Genomic DNA, 12,257 nt, shown 5'->3' on the forward strand with positions numbered 1-12,257 from the left:
AAAAAGTGTACTTTTATCTAGAAGTACGCTCCAAGGCTTTCATTTTCACTGGCTCCTCCATAATGGATTCTCTGCTCCTAAAATGTATAATCCCCACTGATTTCAAACAGTGACCCTCAGTTGGAAAGGCAGCTGCAATTAAACACTGCTCTCCCGAATGCATCTGGAAATCAACAAACCCGTGCCCTAATGAGGAGTATGTTCCCTTGACCATTTTTCCTACTATAACAAAACCAGTATTGTTTCGCACAGGACAAAGAGAAAACGCTATAAAGTTTTTACTAAAATATTCACCACAAAAGTCTAAAAATATGCCAAGTGTATGCCATGTTGTGCAAATTGGCCTGACATCCTGGTACACCCCCCCCCCCCCACTTGCAGGTAAGATCTGAATAGCCAGTATCACATGATGGGGCACACGGTTTAAATGTTTCTTGGATCCACCTCTGCTTACAAGCCTAACAGTTGATGTATTTTGCAGCAATTTCAATAGACCCCACTCTGAAGAAAGTTTCCCTACAAGTACAGTCTTAGATGCTTCCTCGCCATAAACTCCATTTATAATTTCACTGAACTTAACTTCCAAGTACCGTTTGTAGAAAAAGTTGCACCTTACTCTCCAAGACGCTAAATACAGACTTCCCTTTGCTTACATTACCCCTAACCTTCAATTACTTAAGTTTCCTTCAGCCCAGCCCACTAATGCCAATCACATTTCCTCGACTAAGTCAATTCCAGCGGACTTTTCTTTCCAGAGCAGCCAGTCCTTTCCCAGATAACTTTTCAAGCCCAAGCAGCTTGAGCTGAAAGTCTGACTAACCAGAAACCTGTTTCTACCTCACACGGGGTGGATTTTTTGTTTCAAGCAAACTTTCTTCCCTGCAGTCCTCCAAGCAGGTTCCACTTGGGAACCCCCTTGCCTTCCACAGACTCTCCCACTGCCGTTCATGCCGGGCTTCTTTCAAAATTAAAATGCACCTTTCTTTTATTTTCAAACAGCTGAAACGCGACGGGACTCGGGACAAGTCCAGGGCACGGGATCGCAAACCCCATCCACAAACAGGCACGCAACCAGCCAAGCCTATCTGAGACCTGGCCCGAGCATCCCAACGGAAGGCCAACCCCAGAAAGCAGCGCTGCACCCAAACGAGCCCGCTCGGGATGGCACCGCTCTGGGGAGGCGAGGCGAGGCGAGGCCCGGAGGGTGCCTTGTTCACACGTGCGCGCGCGCGCACCGCGTGCACTCCCGAGCTCGCCCGCTCGCTCGCCCGCTCGCTCACCTGGCATTGGTACAATCGTTGTACAAAGTTTCAAAGTCCTTCCGCGTGATGAGTTTGCAGCGATTGACGCCCGGCTGGATGGCGCCCAGCCCGCGCAAGATGCGCACTTGCTCCACCGTGCACACGACGGGCGCGATGTCGAGCCGCTTGAGCTTGGTGTAGACCGTGTGCAGCCCCCCGACCAGGTGCTTGAGGAAGAGGTCGAAGACCTGCGGCAGGCAGATCAGCTCCTGCCCCTCCACCAGGAACGACGCCACCTTGACCCCGTGCAGGTCGACCATCTTGCACTCGTTCCCGCCGCCGCCGCCGCCGCCGCCTGCTCCTCCTCCGCCGCCACAGCCGCCGCCGCCCGCCCCTCCTCCGGCGGCTCCTGCCCCGGCACTGCCGCCCAGGCTGCCGCCGCCGCCGCCGGCCGCACTGGCGATGAAGCCGTGGATGAGGCTGCCGCTCAGGCGAGGCGACTCGGACGGGCTGGACGAGTAGAGCGGGTCCCCTCGGAACAAGCACCCCGCGCTCCCACCGCCGCCGCCGCCGGTGCCGCCGCTGGAAGTTGCCGGAAGGACCGGGGGCGACGACACGGCCATGCTCTCTACTCCGCCCCGGGCGCTCGGATCCGCGGCGGCGGCGGCGGCGGGAGCAGCATCTAACCTCGCCGGCTCCACTTTTTCCGCCCAACTGTTTGCGCTCCGCGAGGAAAGGCGCGGCGGCGCGGCGCGGCGCGGGGGAGAGCGAGGGCGCGGGCGCAGGGATGCAGGAGGATGGGGCACCGCGCGCACCCCGCCCGCGCTCCCACGAAGCCGCCGCTCGCGCACCGCCTCCCCTACCCAGCGGCGGGGCGGGGAAGCGCGCTGAGCGGCAGCGGGCAGCGGCCAATGCGCGGCGTCGGGGCGCCGGGCAGCCGCCAGCCACTGGCTCCTGCGCCGAGGGGGACGCGCCGGGCGGAGCGCCGGGCCGCCGCGCCCACCGCCCCCCGCCCGGCCCGCGGCCGGGATGGGTACCTGCGAGGGGGTAGGGGTCGGGCCGGCGCGGGGGGGCGCCAGCCCCTTTCCCGCCCGTTTCCTTTCCCCGATCGCCGGGATGGAGGCGGTGGGGGCGCGCCTGCTCCGGGAGAGGCGCCGTGTGGCGCGCTCCCCCGTTCCGGCTGCGCTGCCCCTGGGAGGAGGAGAGTGCAAAGGCAAACTTGGATGGCCGGGGAGCTTATGCGGCGGGGGGGGGGGGGGGAGGCCGCGGCGCCCTCACCCCGACCCGTTGCCCGCCTTCGCCCCAGTCCGAGCCCCGCTGGGTCGCGCTCGCCCTCTCCTCGACGGCGCTCGCCGGGCGCGAGGATGCTGCGCGGCACGAGAGCCCGTTTCTCCGCGCGTCGGACCGCGCTGCGCTGCGCTGCGAGCGGGAAGGCGGACTCTGCGCCGACTTTCCTTCCTAGGGAGTCGGTCCCCTCGAAAGCACGAGCGGATGCGCTTCTGAGCAGCCTTGCACTGCAAAGCGCCCGTCCTTTGCCCGGTTATTTCTCGAGGTAGGGTGGGCCCCCGTCGGAAACAGACACCCTGAGAGCCACTGTGGGGTAGTGGTGCGCGGTGGGGACGGGGATACCCAGGCTCGGCCATGACGCCGAGAGAGCATCTTTTCCCATGGCCTTTGACTGAGGCCGTCGGAAAATGTTTCTTTGGTAGATCAAGCCATGGCTTGACTGGAGGCCATCGAGGGGGTCGCTCCCAGTCCCGCAGCCCCATCCCTGCGGAATTCCCAGCCCGCCGCTGTCCTGTCATCCAGCCGGCTCTGGCTGAGCTTGGCACCTGCTGAAGACCGTTCTTTGCAGGGAGCCTTCGTGGCTGCCCCAGCCACGATTTTAAAAGCCTCCAGTTTTTCAGGTGCTGCTTTTAGCCCTTTGTTTGGCTTTTGCAGTTTTCTCCACCCTAGAATGTGCCTAGCTATGGAGCAGCACGTCGAAAATGTACTGTAGAAAAATGAAAATAAATAATAGACGCTCCCAGAGAGACCTTGCAGGTTTGTTATGAGGTTAAAATGGAGAGGAGGAGGAAGATTAAGCAAACCACCTTGAGTCCTTGAAGGGAAGAGGCTGGATGGAAATATATATAATCTTTTATCTCTCCCCACACATTTATTTCATTTGAATTTCATTTCTATATAGCTGTGGCTGTCTGAACAGTTTACAAAGATAAAAACAGGATCGTGTACATAATAGAAAAAACACCTGTTCAACTAGGACTCAGATAGAAAGCCCCCGGGTTACTTTGGGGCAGTTACTGACTCAGCCAAACCTACCTCGCAGGGCCGTTGTGGCAATAAAATGAGGAGGAGGAGAACAGACACCATTCCAGGCTCCTTAGAGGGCACAAGGTGGGACGGAAAAGTAACAAGCGCAAGTGGCCTCGGTAAACGTAATCAAGGCTGCACGAAACAAAGATCTGATGCAGCCCTGAGGTCGATCCCAAATCCACCAGGTGGACCCTCAGCAATGTCTCCAAGTTACTTATTACAGGCTTCCTCCCAAAGGAAGGAAGAGCCCATCTAGCCTGGACAGCGCAAAAGCTGCCGCACAAATCGGTGATGATTTGCTCGGTCCGTATCATATTTACAATGACAAACCCACATATCAGGGCTGCTTATATTACGTATTGCGGTGCATGAATGGACGAGGTCACTGCTCAGCTGCAGTGAAGTGCCTGGTTCGGCCTCAGCGTAAGAGGTGTTTCCTCGTGAGTGGGGGGCACTTCTGAGTTCAGTGGCACTTCCAGTAGTGGTGTGGTGTGCACTGTTGCTTCAAGCCTCCATTTGGCCTTGAGGCCCACTGTGTGACTGTGGGCCAGTCACTGACTCAGCCTGGCATACCTTGCAGGGTTGTTGTGAGGATAAATGGAGAGGAAGAGAGGAACATGCAAGTTCAATGGAGCTTCCAGATAACATTGCAATCTTACCCATTCAGAAGTTCAGTGGGAAGTTCTCCCAGGTCATTGCGTAGAACTATTACTGTACCAGGGACCAATTTCATATTACTTTAAAGTGCACTGTCGGGGTTTTACTTCCCATATTTTCATTAAATCCAAGTATTAGGGAGTGGGGAGGATACAGACCTGAAAAGGGGTGCCTCGGAATTGACAGCTTAGCCATTTGCTTTCTCCACTACTTTCCCAGGGACAGCAAAACACAAATGCTTTTCCCAGTAGCAGTCATAGATTTTTTAGTATTGCTATTTGCCATGAAGAGCAAGGATGGGATTCCTTTCAAGACTGAAGAGGCAAGATTGATGCTTTGCTTTACTCTCCAATGCGGTGCTTTACCTCCTTTTATTGTAAGACCATTCTGAGACTCTTGGTTAGAGGACGGTACAGACAAGATTCGAACGAACGAACGAACGAATGAATGGGTGCTGCAGAACTCTGGCTGGAAGCTGGAACCTCCCACTGATGGATCCACCAGTTCACTGGTACTTCCTCCTCTCCTTGCCTGTGGTAGGGAGCAAGCAGTACATCTCCCGGTCCCAGGTTGGCAGTGGAGACCTGGAACAATCTCTTGGCCAGCGGCTGAAGGTGAGAGATGGTCCCAGTGAATAGCTGCTAGCCCAGTGTGATGAAGGACTGGGGGCTGAGGCCCGTGGCAGCATCGTAGTTGGCTGCTCCTGGCATGGGGAGAGCAGGACCTCTGATGCTGAAACCACTGAGGATGGGCAGGCCGGACAAAGCGACTACATTGCAGCTGGTCCCATTGCCGGGCCGGGCCAAGATGGCTTCAGCACAGGTGCCGCCACAGGCAGAGGCCAGCACTGGTGGGGGGTGGCACCTGGACCACTTCTTTTGTCTGAGCTTCTGCGCATTCACCATCCTTTTGGTCAAGTTCCTGGCATGGCAAGCCTCGTCCGGGTGCCCAGCCAGGGTCAAAGAAGCCCCTGCGGCAGCCAATGGGCATCGCACAGTTGGAACAGCCCGGGAAGTAGACGGATGTTAAGTTGGTGGTGGCGTGGCTGAACCTACAATCAGAAGGGCCAAAGGTCTGATTCGGCTTGCCTCTTCCTCCGTTCTTACAGAAGTTTCCCCCGGGCTGCTCCAAGCAACGCTGTCCATCCCACATCGGTGGAAGTCTTGGTCGGGAAGCATTCTTGTTCAGGAGTAGAGGACATGCTCCATTGTGCTGCATATCTCCTCTTTGTTCCCTTTAACATCTGCATCACTTTGGATGCACTAAGTTATCCTTTGGTACCAAACCAAATTGGCGAGACTGTTCTGGGAACAAGAACAGGATTCTGTCCATCCCTTACATTGAGCAGTGGCTGACCTCTTGCATGGGTCCTTGCCTTGTGGGGCAGAGTAACCCCACAAGGAACCCTACAGCACCATGGAGGAGACCTTTCGGTGCATCAGGGCCTCATCCATGGAATTCCTGTGCACCAAAAGGCTAACTACACGTGTTCCGCTGAAGACTGAATATATTCTTTCTAAAATAGGCATTTGATTGTGTTGCTGCTTAATTTAACCTACCGATTATATTTGTTCTTTGTGAGCATGTGTTTTTTCTCTTGATACTTAGTCTGATAATCTTGTTTAATTGTGATTTATTGTTTTGCGTGTATTTGTGTTAGTTTTTTATGCTCCGTTAGGTGCTTGGAGTAACTTTCTTGAGGGAAGGGGGATATAAATGTATGGGGGAAATAAAGATACAGCCCAGATGTTCATCTTGACAGTGACCCACTGAGGTAGGGCCGGTGATGTTCCCATTTTCCAGAGAGAGGACAAAGGGCAAGAGGCAATGTGTTTTTGGACTACCGGAACATTTCTAGCCAAATAGGTCCGTCAACCCAATTTTTAAATGCTGTCCATTTTCCAAGGTTTCTGTGTCCAACTACAAACAAAACAACAACAAAAACATGGAAAGGCCTTCAAACAGGAAATATAAATCTGATTTATAGGTTTTGCATTGTTGTTCTTTTCCTTCCTTCCATCCCTTTCAAGGAATTTTTGCTTCCTGATTAATGAGACTATCAAATTCCACGCTCTGGGATTTTTCCCCCCTTTTGACTTTAATGCCTTCTATAAGCTAAATATATTTCTAAATAAGGCTCAGTTTTTGCAAGGCCAGATGAAGCCTTGCTCATCAACCCTCCCCCCTCCTTGGTGCATGTTGGAGTGCTATGAAGCAATATAAAATCATAAAGGCTGTAGTAAAAAGAGTACCCTTGAGAGGTGCCTATCCATGCAGAAGAGAACCACACTTTACGCTAAGGAGATGCTCAAGGTTTGTGAATTAATACCAGTGATGGCTCAGATCACCTGAGCGTAGAACAGCTTGACTACATTACTAGGTGGGATTATTTCCTGTAATTTTTGCAGGATAAAATAAAGATGCTCCAGCCACACTGCCTCATGTCAATAGACTGTCCTTACTCAAAACTTGCTGCATCTTTTCACGGTATTTTATCTCAACATCAAGGGGTGGGGGATGATGTGAAACTCCAAGCCCCATCATCCTCAGTTGCCATGGATGATGGTAGGTACAGTCCAAGGTTTCCACCCCTGTCCTAAAGGGATGGTATGCCAGTGTGGAGAAATGGTCTGAGTCCCCAACTGACCATTTTGTTTGTTTATTTCATTTTAATACTGCTGCACAGCAGAGGCTCTCTAGGTGGTTAACAAAAGTGTAAAAATGCACCAACAAAGATGAATAGAAAACAGCAAACTGACTGCAATTTCAGCTCAATCAGCATAGAAACACAGCACCAGTACGTGATAAAATACAATATTAAAAATAAGCTGTTAAAATGCTGGGGAAATGAAAAGATTTCACCTGGGCTCTGAAAGGAATACCAGATAAGTGCACCTATTTGGTACTTTGGCCACCTAATGAGAAGGAAGGGCTCACTGGAGAAGACCCTCATGCTGGGAATGGTTGATGGCAAGAGGAGAAGGGGGCGGCAGAGGTTGAGGCGGCTGGGTGGGGTCCCTGGAGAGGTGGGTGTGGGGTTGGCTGGACTCCAGGGGAGGGTGGAGGACAGGAGAGCCTGGAGGCATGTTCTCCATGGGGTCAGGATGCGACAACAGAACAGAGCAGCACCTCTTTGGGCAGCTCATTTCACAGGCAGGGGCCACCACCAAAAAGACCCTCTTCCTTGTAGCTGCCCACCTCACTTCCTTTGGAAAGGTCTCCTGGGGAAGGTCCCCCGGAGATGACCTCAGGGTGTAGGTAAGTACATATTGCTTGCAAAAATGGCATATTTAAGCAAAACTCCATACAATACATTACCATAGACTCACCCAAAAAAACACACAGGTTTCCATGCTTCGGCTTTGTTTCCTTCTTTGCTTGTTTTAATTCTCAAAAGTTTGTGACAGTTGAATTTACGGGCAGAAAAATTAGAAATGCAGAGAGACTGAAATGGACAGATTTCACCCTCTCTTCATCCTTTCTGCCAGCCGTTCCAGTTTCTCCTCACCCATATTGTGCACAAGCTTGTTATTCAGAGAGCTGGCAGATGAACAAGTGAGCAGTTAGTCGCTGCTGCTCCTTCATCTTGCTCACTGCCTCTGGGACAGAGAAAGGGAAGGCAAACAAGCACAAAAGAAACTGAAGCAGCAGCCAGTAAATACCTGGCTATGCCAAGACAAAAGATGTGGCTCTTTATTCTATAACCGAACCACAAACGAGTCCATCCTAGTTTTATTGCACAATTAGGAAATATGTTATAATGCCAGCAGTAAAGCCAAATGCTTCAGGTTCATTGGGTGTTGGGGGAGACCACCAGAAACAGAATTTTTCAAAGTTTTCCATCCGATCTACTGGCTACAATGAAGATCAATGGAGATCAGGTCCAGGCATTAAAGTTTCTGAATGCCGCCTGACTTGGCATCATTTGAACCCTGAGAATTTTAACTGGCTAACCCTGTCTTCCCCAACCCAGTGGCCCCCAGATATTTTTAATTCCCATCAACCCCAACCGCATGGTCAATTCTCAGGTATAACGGGGGCTGCCCAAGATACCTAGAAGGCACCATGTTGTAGTTCCTCAAGTAGTTTGTTTGTTTGTTTGCATTTATTTATAGGCTGCCTATAATTGCTGAGGCCTTCCTAGGCCACTTACAATGCATAAAACATATTATCGGAGTAAAACACATTAAAACCAATGAAAACATAACAAATCAAACATCTATAAAAGCCATTAAAAATGGGCACAGCATGCTGGCAAAATTTTAAAAAAAATCCTAAGAAGATATGTCTTTGCCTTGTGCCAAAAGGAAAATAAAGACAGTGCCAGGCGAATTTCCCTAGGGAGAGAGTTCCAAAGATGCAGAGCAGCAGCAGAAAAGGCCCTTCGCCTGGTTGCCACCCTCTCATCTCCCTGCGAGTGGTTCTCATAGAAGGGCCTCCTGAGCTGATCTGAGGAGGCGGGTAGGTATATATGGTGCTGACGGTCCTTTAGATAGCCAGGCCCCAAGCCATTTAGGGCTTCATATGTCAATCCAAGCACCTTGAATTGGGCCTGGGACACAACCGGGAGCCAGCAAAGTTCTTTCAGAACTGTGTTAGAACCAGCCTGCCTGGGAAAGGGAGGGAGACATTTTGGACCTGCAGGGAGAGGCAGTGGGAACAGAACTTCTTGGCCCAGTCAGAAGAAGCCACGCAAAGCAAGTGGAACTGCATGAGGTGGGTTGCAGATATGACACCCTCCCTCATGAGACGAGGGCACACGGTCCTGTAACATTTCTTGGTACAAGGTTGGACCAGTTGCAACAGCTTGACATCAAGAAATATCTAATATCAACAGACAGCCAAAAGCCTCAAAGAAATCACATGATCACCCAGGCATGCTATGATTGCCAACAACACATCCCATTGGCAATTGTGCATTTGGATCACAAGAATATTTTGCTTAATTGTCCATACATAGGAAGGGTTGCATTAAAACTCCTGATTGCAAAACCACATTAGAAAAAAAAAGACATGAAGGTTTTCAAAGGCTTTACTGTCAGTAGAGAAATGATACACTTTCTTGTGTACTTAAATACACCATATTAATATGTGCATAATGCAAAATCAATAAATAATAAATTATCCCTGATTGTAATTGAATGTTTTCTTAATTTTATTGTCAGCCATGATAAATAATCAGTGCTTTTATACTGCATTAAATTAATAAGGGTGTCATTCCTATTACATACATCGGCAGTGAAGTAAAGTAATGCAATGACATTTGTTTCTAATGTCTCAGAGATGTGGTATTCCTTATTAAGAAATTGGTATGGTATGAGAGGGAGGCTGGGAAGAAGAGGAATTTGCATTCCAGGTAGTATGAAACATGATTGGCACTTGACATTTTGAACCCCAATATCTGCAGCAGAAAATCTCTGAGTATAAGGAGCCCCACTGATGAAGCAAGTAAGTTGATCAAGAAGGTGAAGAGAAGGTAAGTGCAATTTACTATCCCTTTTATATTGTATTAATTACTCTAGGTTTTAATCATCCCAAACTGATAGATAATTAAGGGAAGCCAGGCAAGGGCATAGCAAGAGGCCAGACTTCCAGAGGGGTAACCCTGTGCAGGGTTCTGATAGGAAACTAAATTTCAAATTTCAGAGGAGAAAGCCAGCAAGAGCTAAACTCAATTTAGTTCCTAACAGATTAAACTTGGGCTTAGAATGGGGGAGGCAAGCAACAACACCCCTACCGTTGGGAGCTAAATTTCAAGGGGAAAAGCAGTGGGAATCTCCAACTGTTGCAGCCTACATTTAAATCACATCTCTAGTAGACTAAACACAGCCTTAGAAATTAAACCGATTAGAGGACAGGACACAAGCTTGCTCAAGGGAGATGCTGGCAGACAATCAGAGAAGTGAAGAGTTTGAGGAGCACACTGCTAACAATATCAAGGCTAACATAAAGAATTCTTTAAACATCAGAGGAAAGAAAACAGCCAAGGAGTTGGGCCATTGGATGATTATGGAATTAAAGGAGCACTAAGGGGGGGACAAGGAGATTGCAGAGAAGCTGAACTGAATTCTTTTTGTTGGTCTTCAAAGCAGAGGACAAAGAGGAGATATTTGTCCCGGAGGTTCTGTATTCTGGAAGAGATTGGGCAGATTCATGGGGGAGGAGGCTATCCGTGGCTGCTAGCCTTGCTTGCTGTCTGCCAACCGCCTTTTCCAGGGGTGGGATGCCTGCACACACCAGCTGCTGAGGAGCTTGGCCAGGAGGGGGTCTTGCACCCATCCCGCTCGAGGGATGCTGTGGGCGGCCAATTTGCCACCATGTGTACAGATTGCTGGATTACTAGCGTTAAACGCTTCAAGCTAAAACGTGTTGGCATTTTTTAGTTTTTTGACCCCTTTCCTTTTTCCTTTCAGCACTGAGATGCAGCCCCTGAAAGTCTCAGAAATTTTGTTCAGTAGGCTGAAAATTCTTCACCCCAAGTTAGAACCTTGAACTGGGACAACCGTTGCGCCGGGTTCTAACACTTCCTCAGCCCAGAAGCCCACAGGGGTCGCTCATGCCATGGCCTGTCATTATGTGGGAATAGGATGAGCCTATGAATGCAGGGAAAAACGCTCAGCCTGTGGGGCAGCCATAGGGACAGATCATGGTGTCAAGGGTGAGCCATAGACAGTTGTGAGAGCTGAGCCAGGGAACCAGGACGAAGGAACACAGGTAAAATAAGAAAGCAATACGTTGGAAATAAAATAACATAAAATAATAAAATGATCTTGCTAATTCCAAATAGGCCCACCAGCCCAAAAAGTTTGGGCACCCCTGAATGTCCACCTTGGAGTAAATCTGGACAGTACCCCAAACGACTTACTGTAGCTTACTTTTTTTAAAAAAATGACTATAACACATTGGAAGACAGGTGTGTTTTAATCTATCAACACTTCTGAAGGCAAATATCACTGATTGGAGAGTGACAAAGTGTTCCCTGAGATAAACACTTGTCACCATTTCTCCTTCCATCCATTCCTTTTTGTAAGATGGCCAAATAGAATATATTTGCAGGGATCTGGCTCTGGATTTGAAGCAGCCCTGACCTGAAAGCATTGCCATCTAGTGGCACGAAGACGCAGTGCCTGCTTTCCCCTGTTGCACAAGAGTGCAGCAAAGCCACAGACCGCAAGTGCGTGCATCTTTAGCATGGTTTGGCTCAGTGCAGACATGTATCTTTTCGCCATCAGCACCTGACAACATTCCCCAAATGAAGAATAGAGACAATGTGTATAGTTGTTGCATGTGCTTTATTAATATACCCTAAAGTAGGTTGTTGTTGTTGTTGTTGTTAGTTTCTCAATGATCAAGACTCTAGGCGGCTACACTGTCTGAACTGTGATATATTTGCAACATTTCAAGATGCAACATAACGTTTGCTTTAGAAAGTTCCACCACTTGCCTTGAAAGGAAACCTGGTTTGTGAGTAGCAACCCGACTGCAGTGGAGCCTGCATATGCTGTTTAGACAACCAGCAGAGAAACTGGCCTGAAAGCCCAACACAAATATACAAACTATCAACTGTAAAGTGTGCGATGGGAAACTCCACAAAAACAGCACGGAGGAGCAGGGGAAAATAGCTTTAGCTTATGGCCCTCCATAGCTTCTCTGCCCTTAGTTCAACTCCGGTATTGAAAGTGAGTGGCCAGGGGAAAAAATGCATAAAACCACAAAGTGCCCTATTATGTATCATTCTCCCTACACACACACACACACACACACACACAGATGCACCCTGAAGACAAAAGACTATGCAGATTGCACAAAAGTTGTTTATGCTGATTAATAGGTACAGGTGTAGATTTAGAATTTTCAAATTTAGGGTGTGTGGTGTGCCAGTGTGGTGGTGTGGTGTGGTGTGCCGGTGTGGTGAGCCAGTGTGGTGTAGTGGTTAAGAGCATGGGACTGGGACTCAGACGATCTGGGTTCTAGTCCCCACTCGGCCATGGAGCCCACTGGGTGACTTTGGGCCAGTCACAGACTCTCAGCCCAACCTACCTC

General features: G+C 49.8%; 1 protein-coding gene across 1 annotated transcript in view; it reads right to left on the minus strand.

The window, feature by feature from the left end:
* Positions 1 to 1,864, minus strand: part of DACH2 (dachshund family transcription factor 2) — a 265,678-nt gene extending 263,814 nt beyond the window's left edge. The window contains exons 1-2 of the mRNA XM_044427377.1: positions 1,684 to 1,864; positions 1,281 to 1,596 (exon numbers count right to left, since the gene is read on the minus strand). Of these exons, the coding sequence (XP_044283312.1) occupies positions 1,281 to 1,596; positions 1,684 to 1,864 (497 nt within the window). The remainder of the gene's footprint in view (positions 1 to 1,280; positions 1,597 to 1,683) is intronic.
* Between the last annotated feature and the right edge of the window lie 10,393 nt (positions 1,865 to 12,257).

Source organism: Varanus komodoensis, unplaced genomic scaffold (assembly GCF_004798865.1).
Source record: "Varanus komodoensis strain SLA01 unplaced genomic scaffold, ASM479886v1 scaffold18_3, whole genome shotgun sequence".
Taxonomy (NCBI): domain Eukaryota; kingdom Metazoa; phylum Chordata; class Lepidosauria; order Squamata; family Varanidae; genus Varanus; species Varanus komodoensis.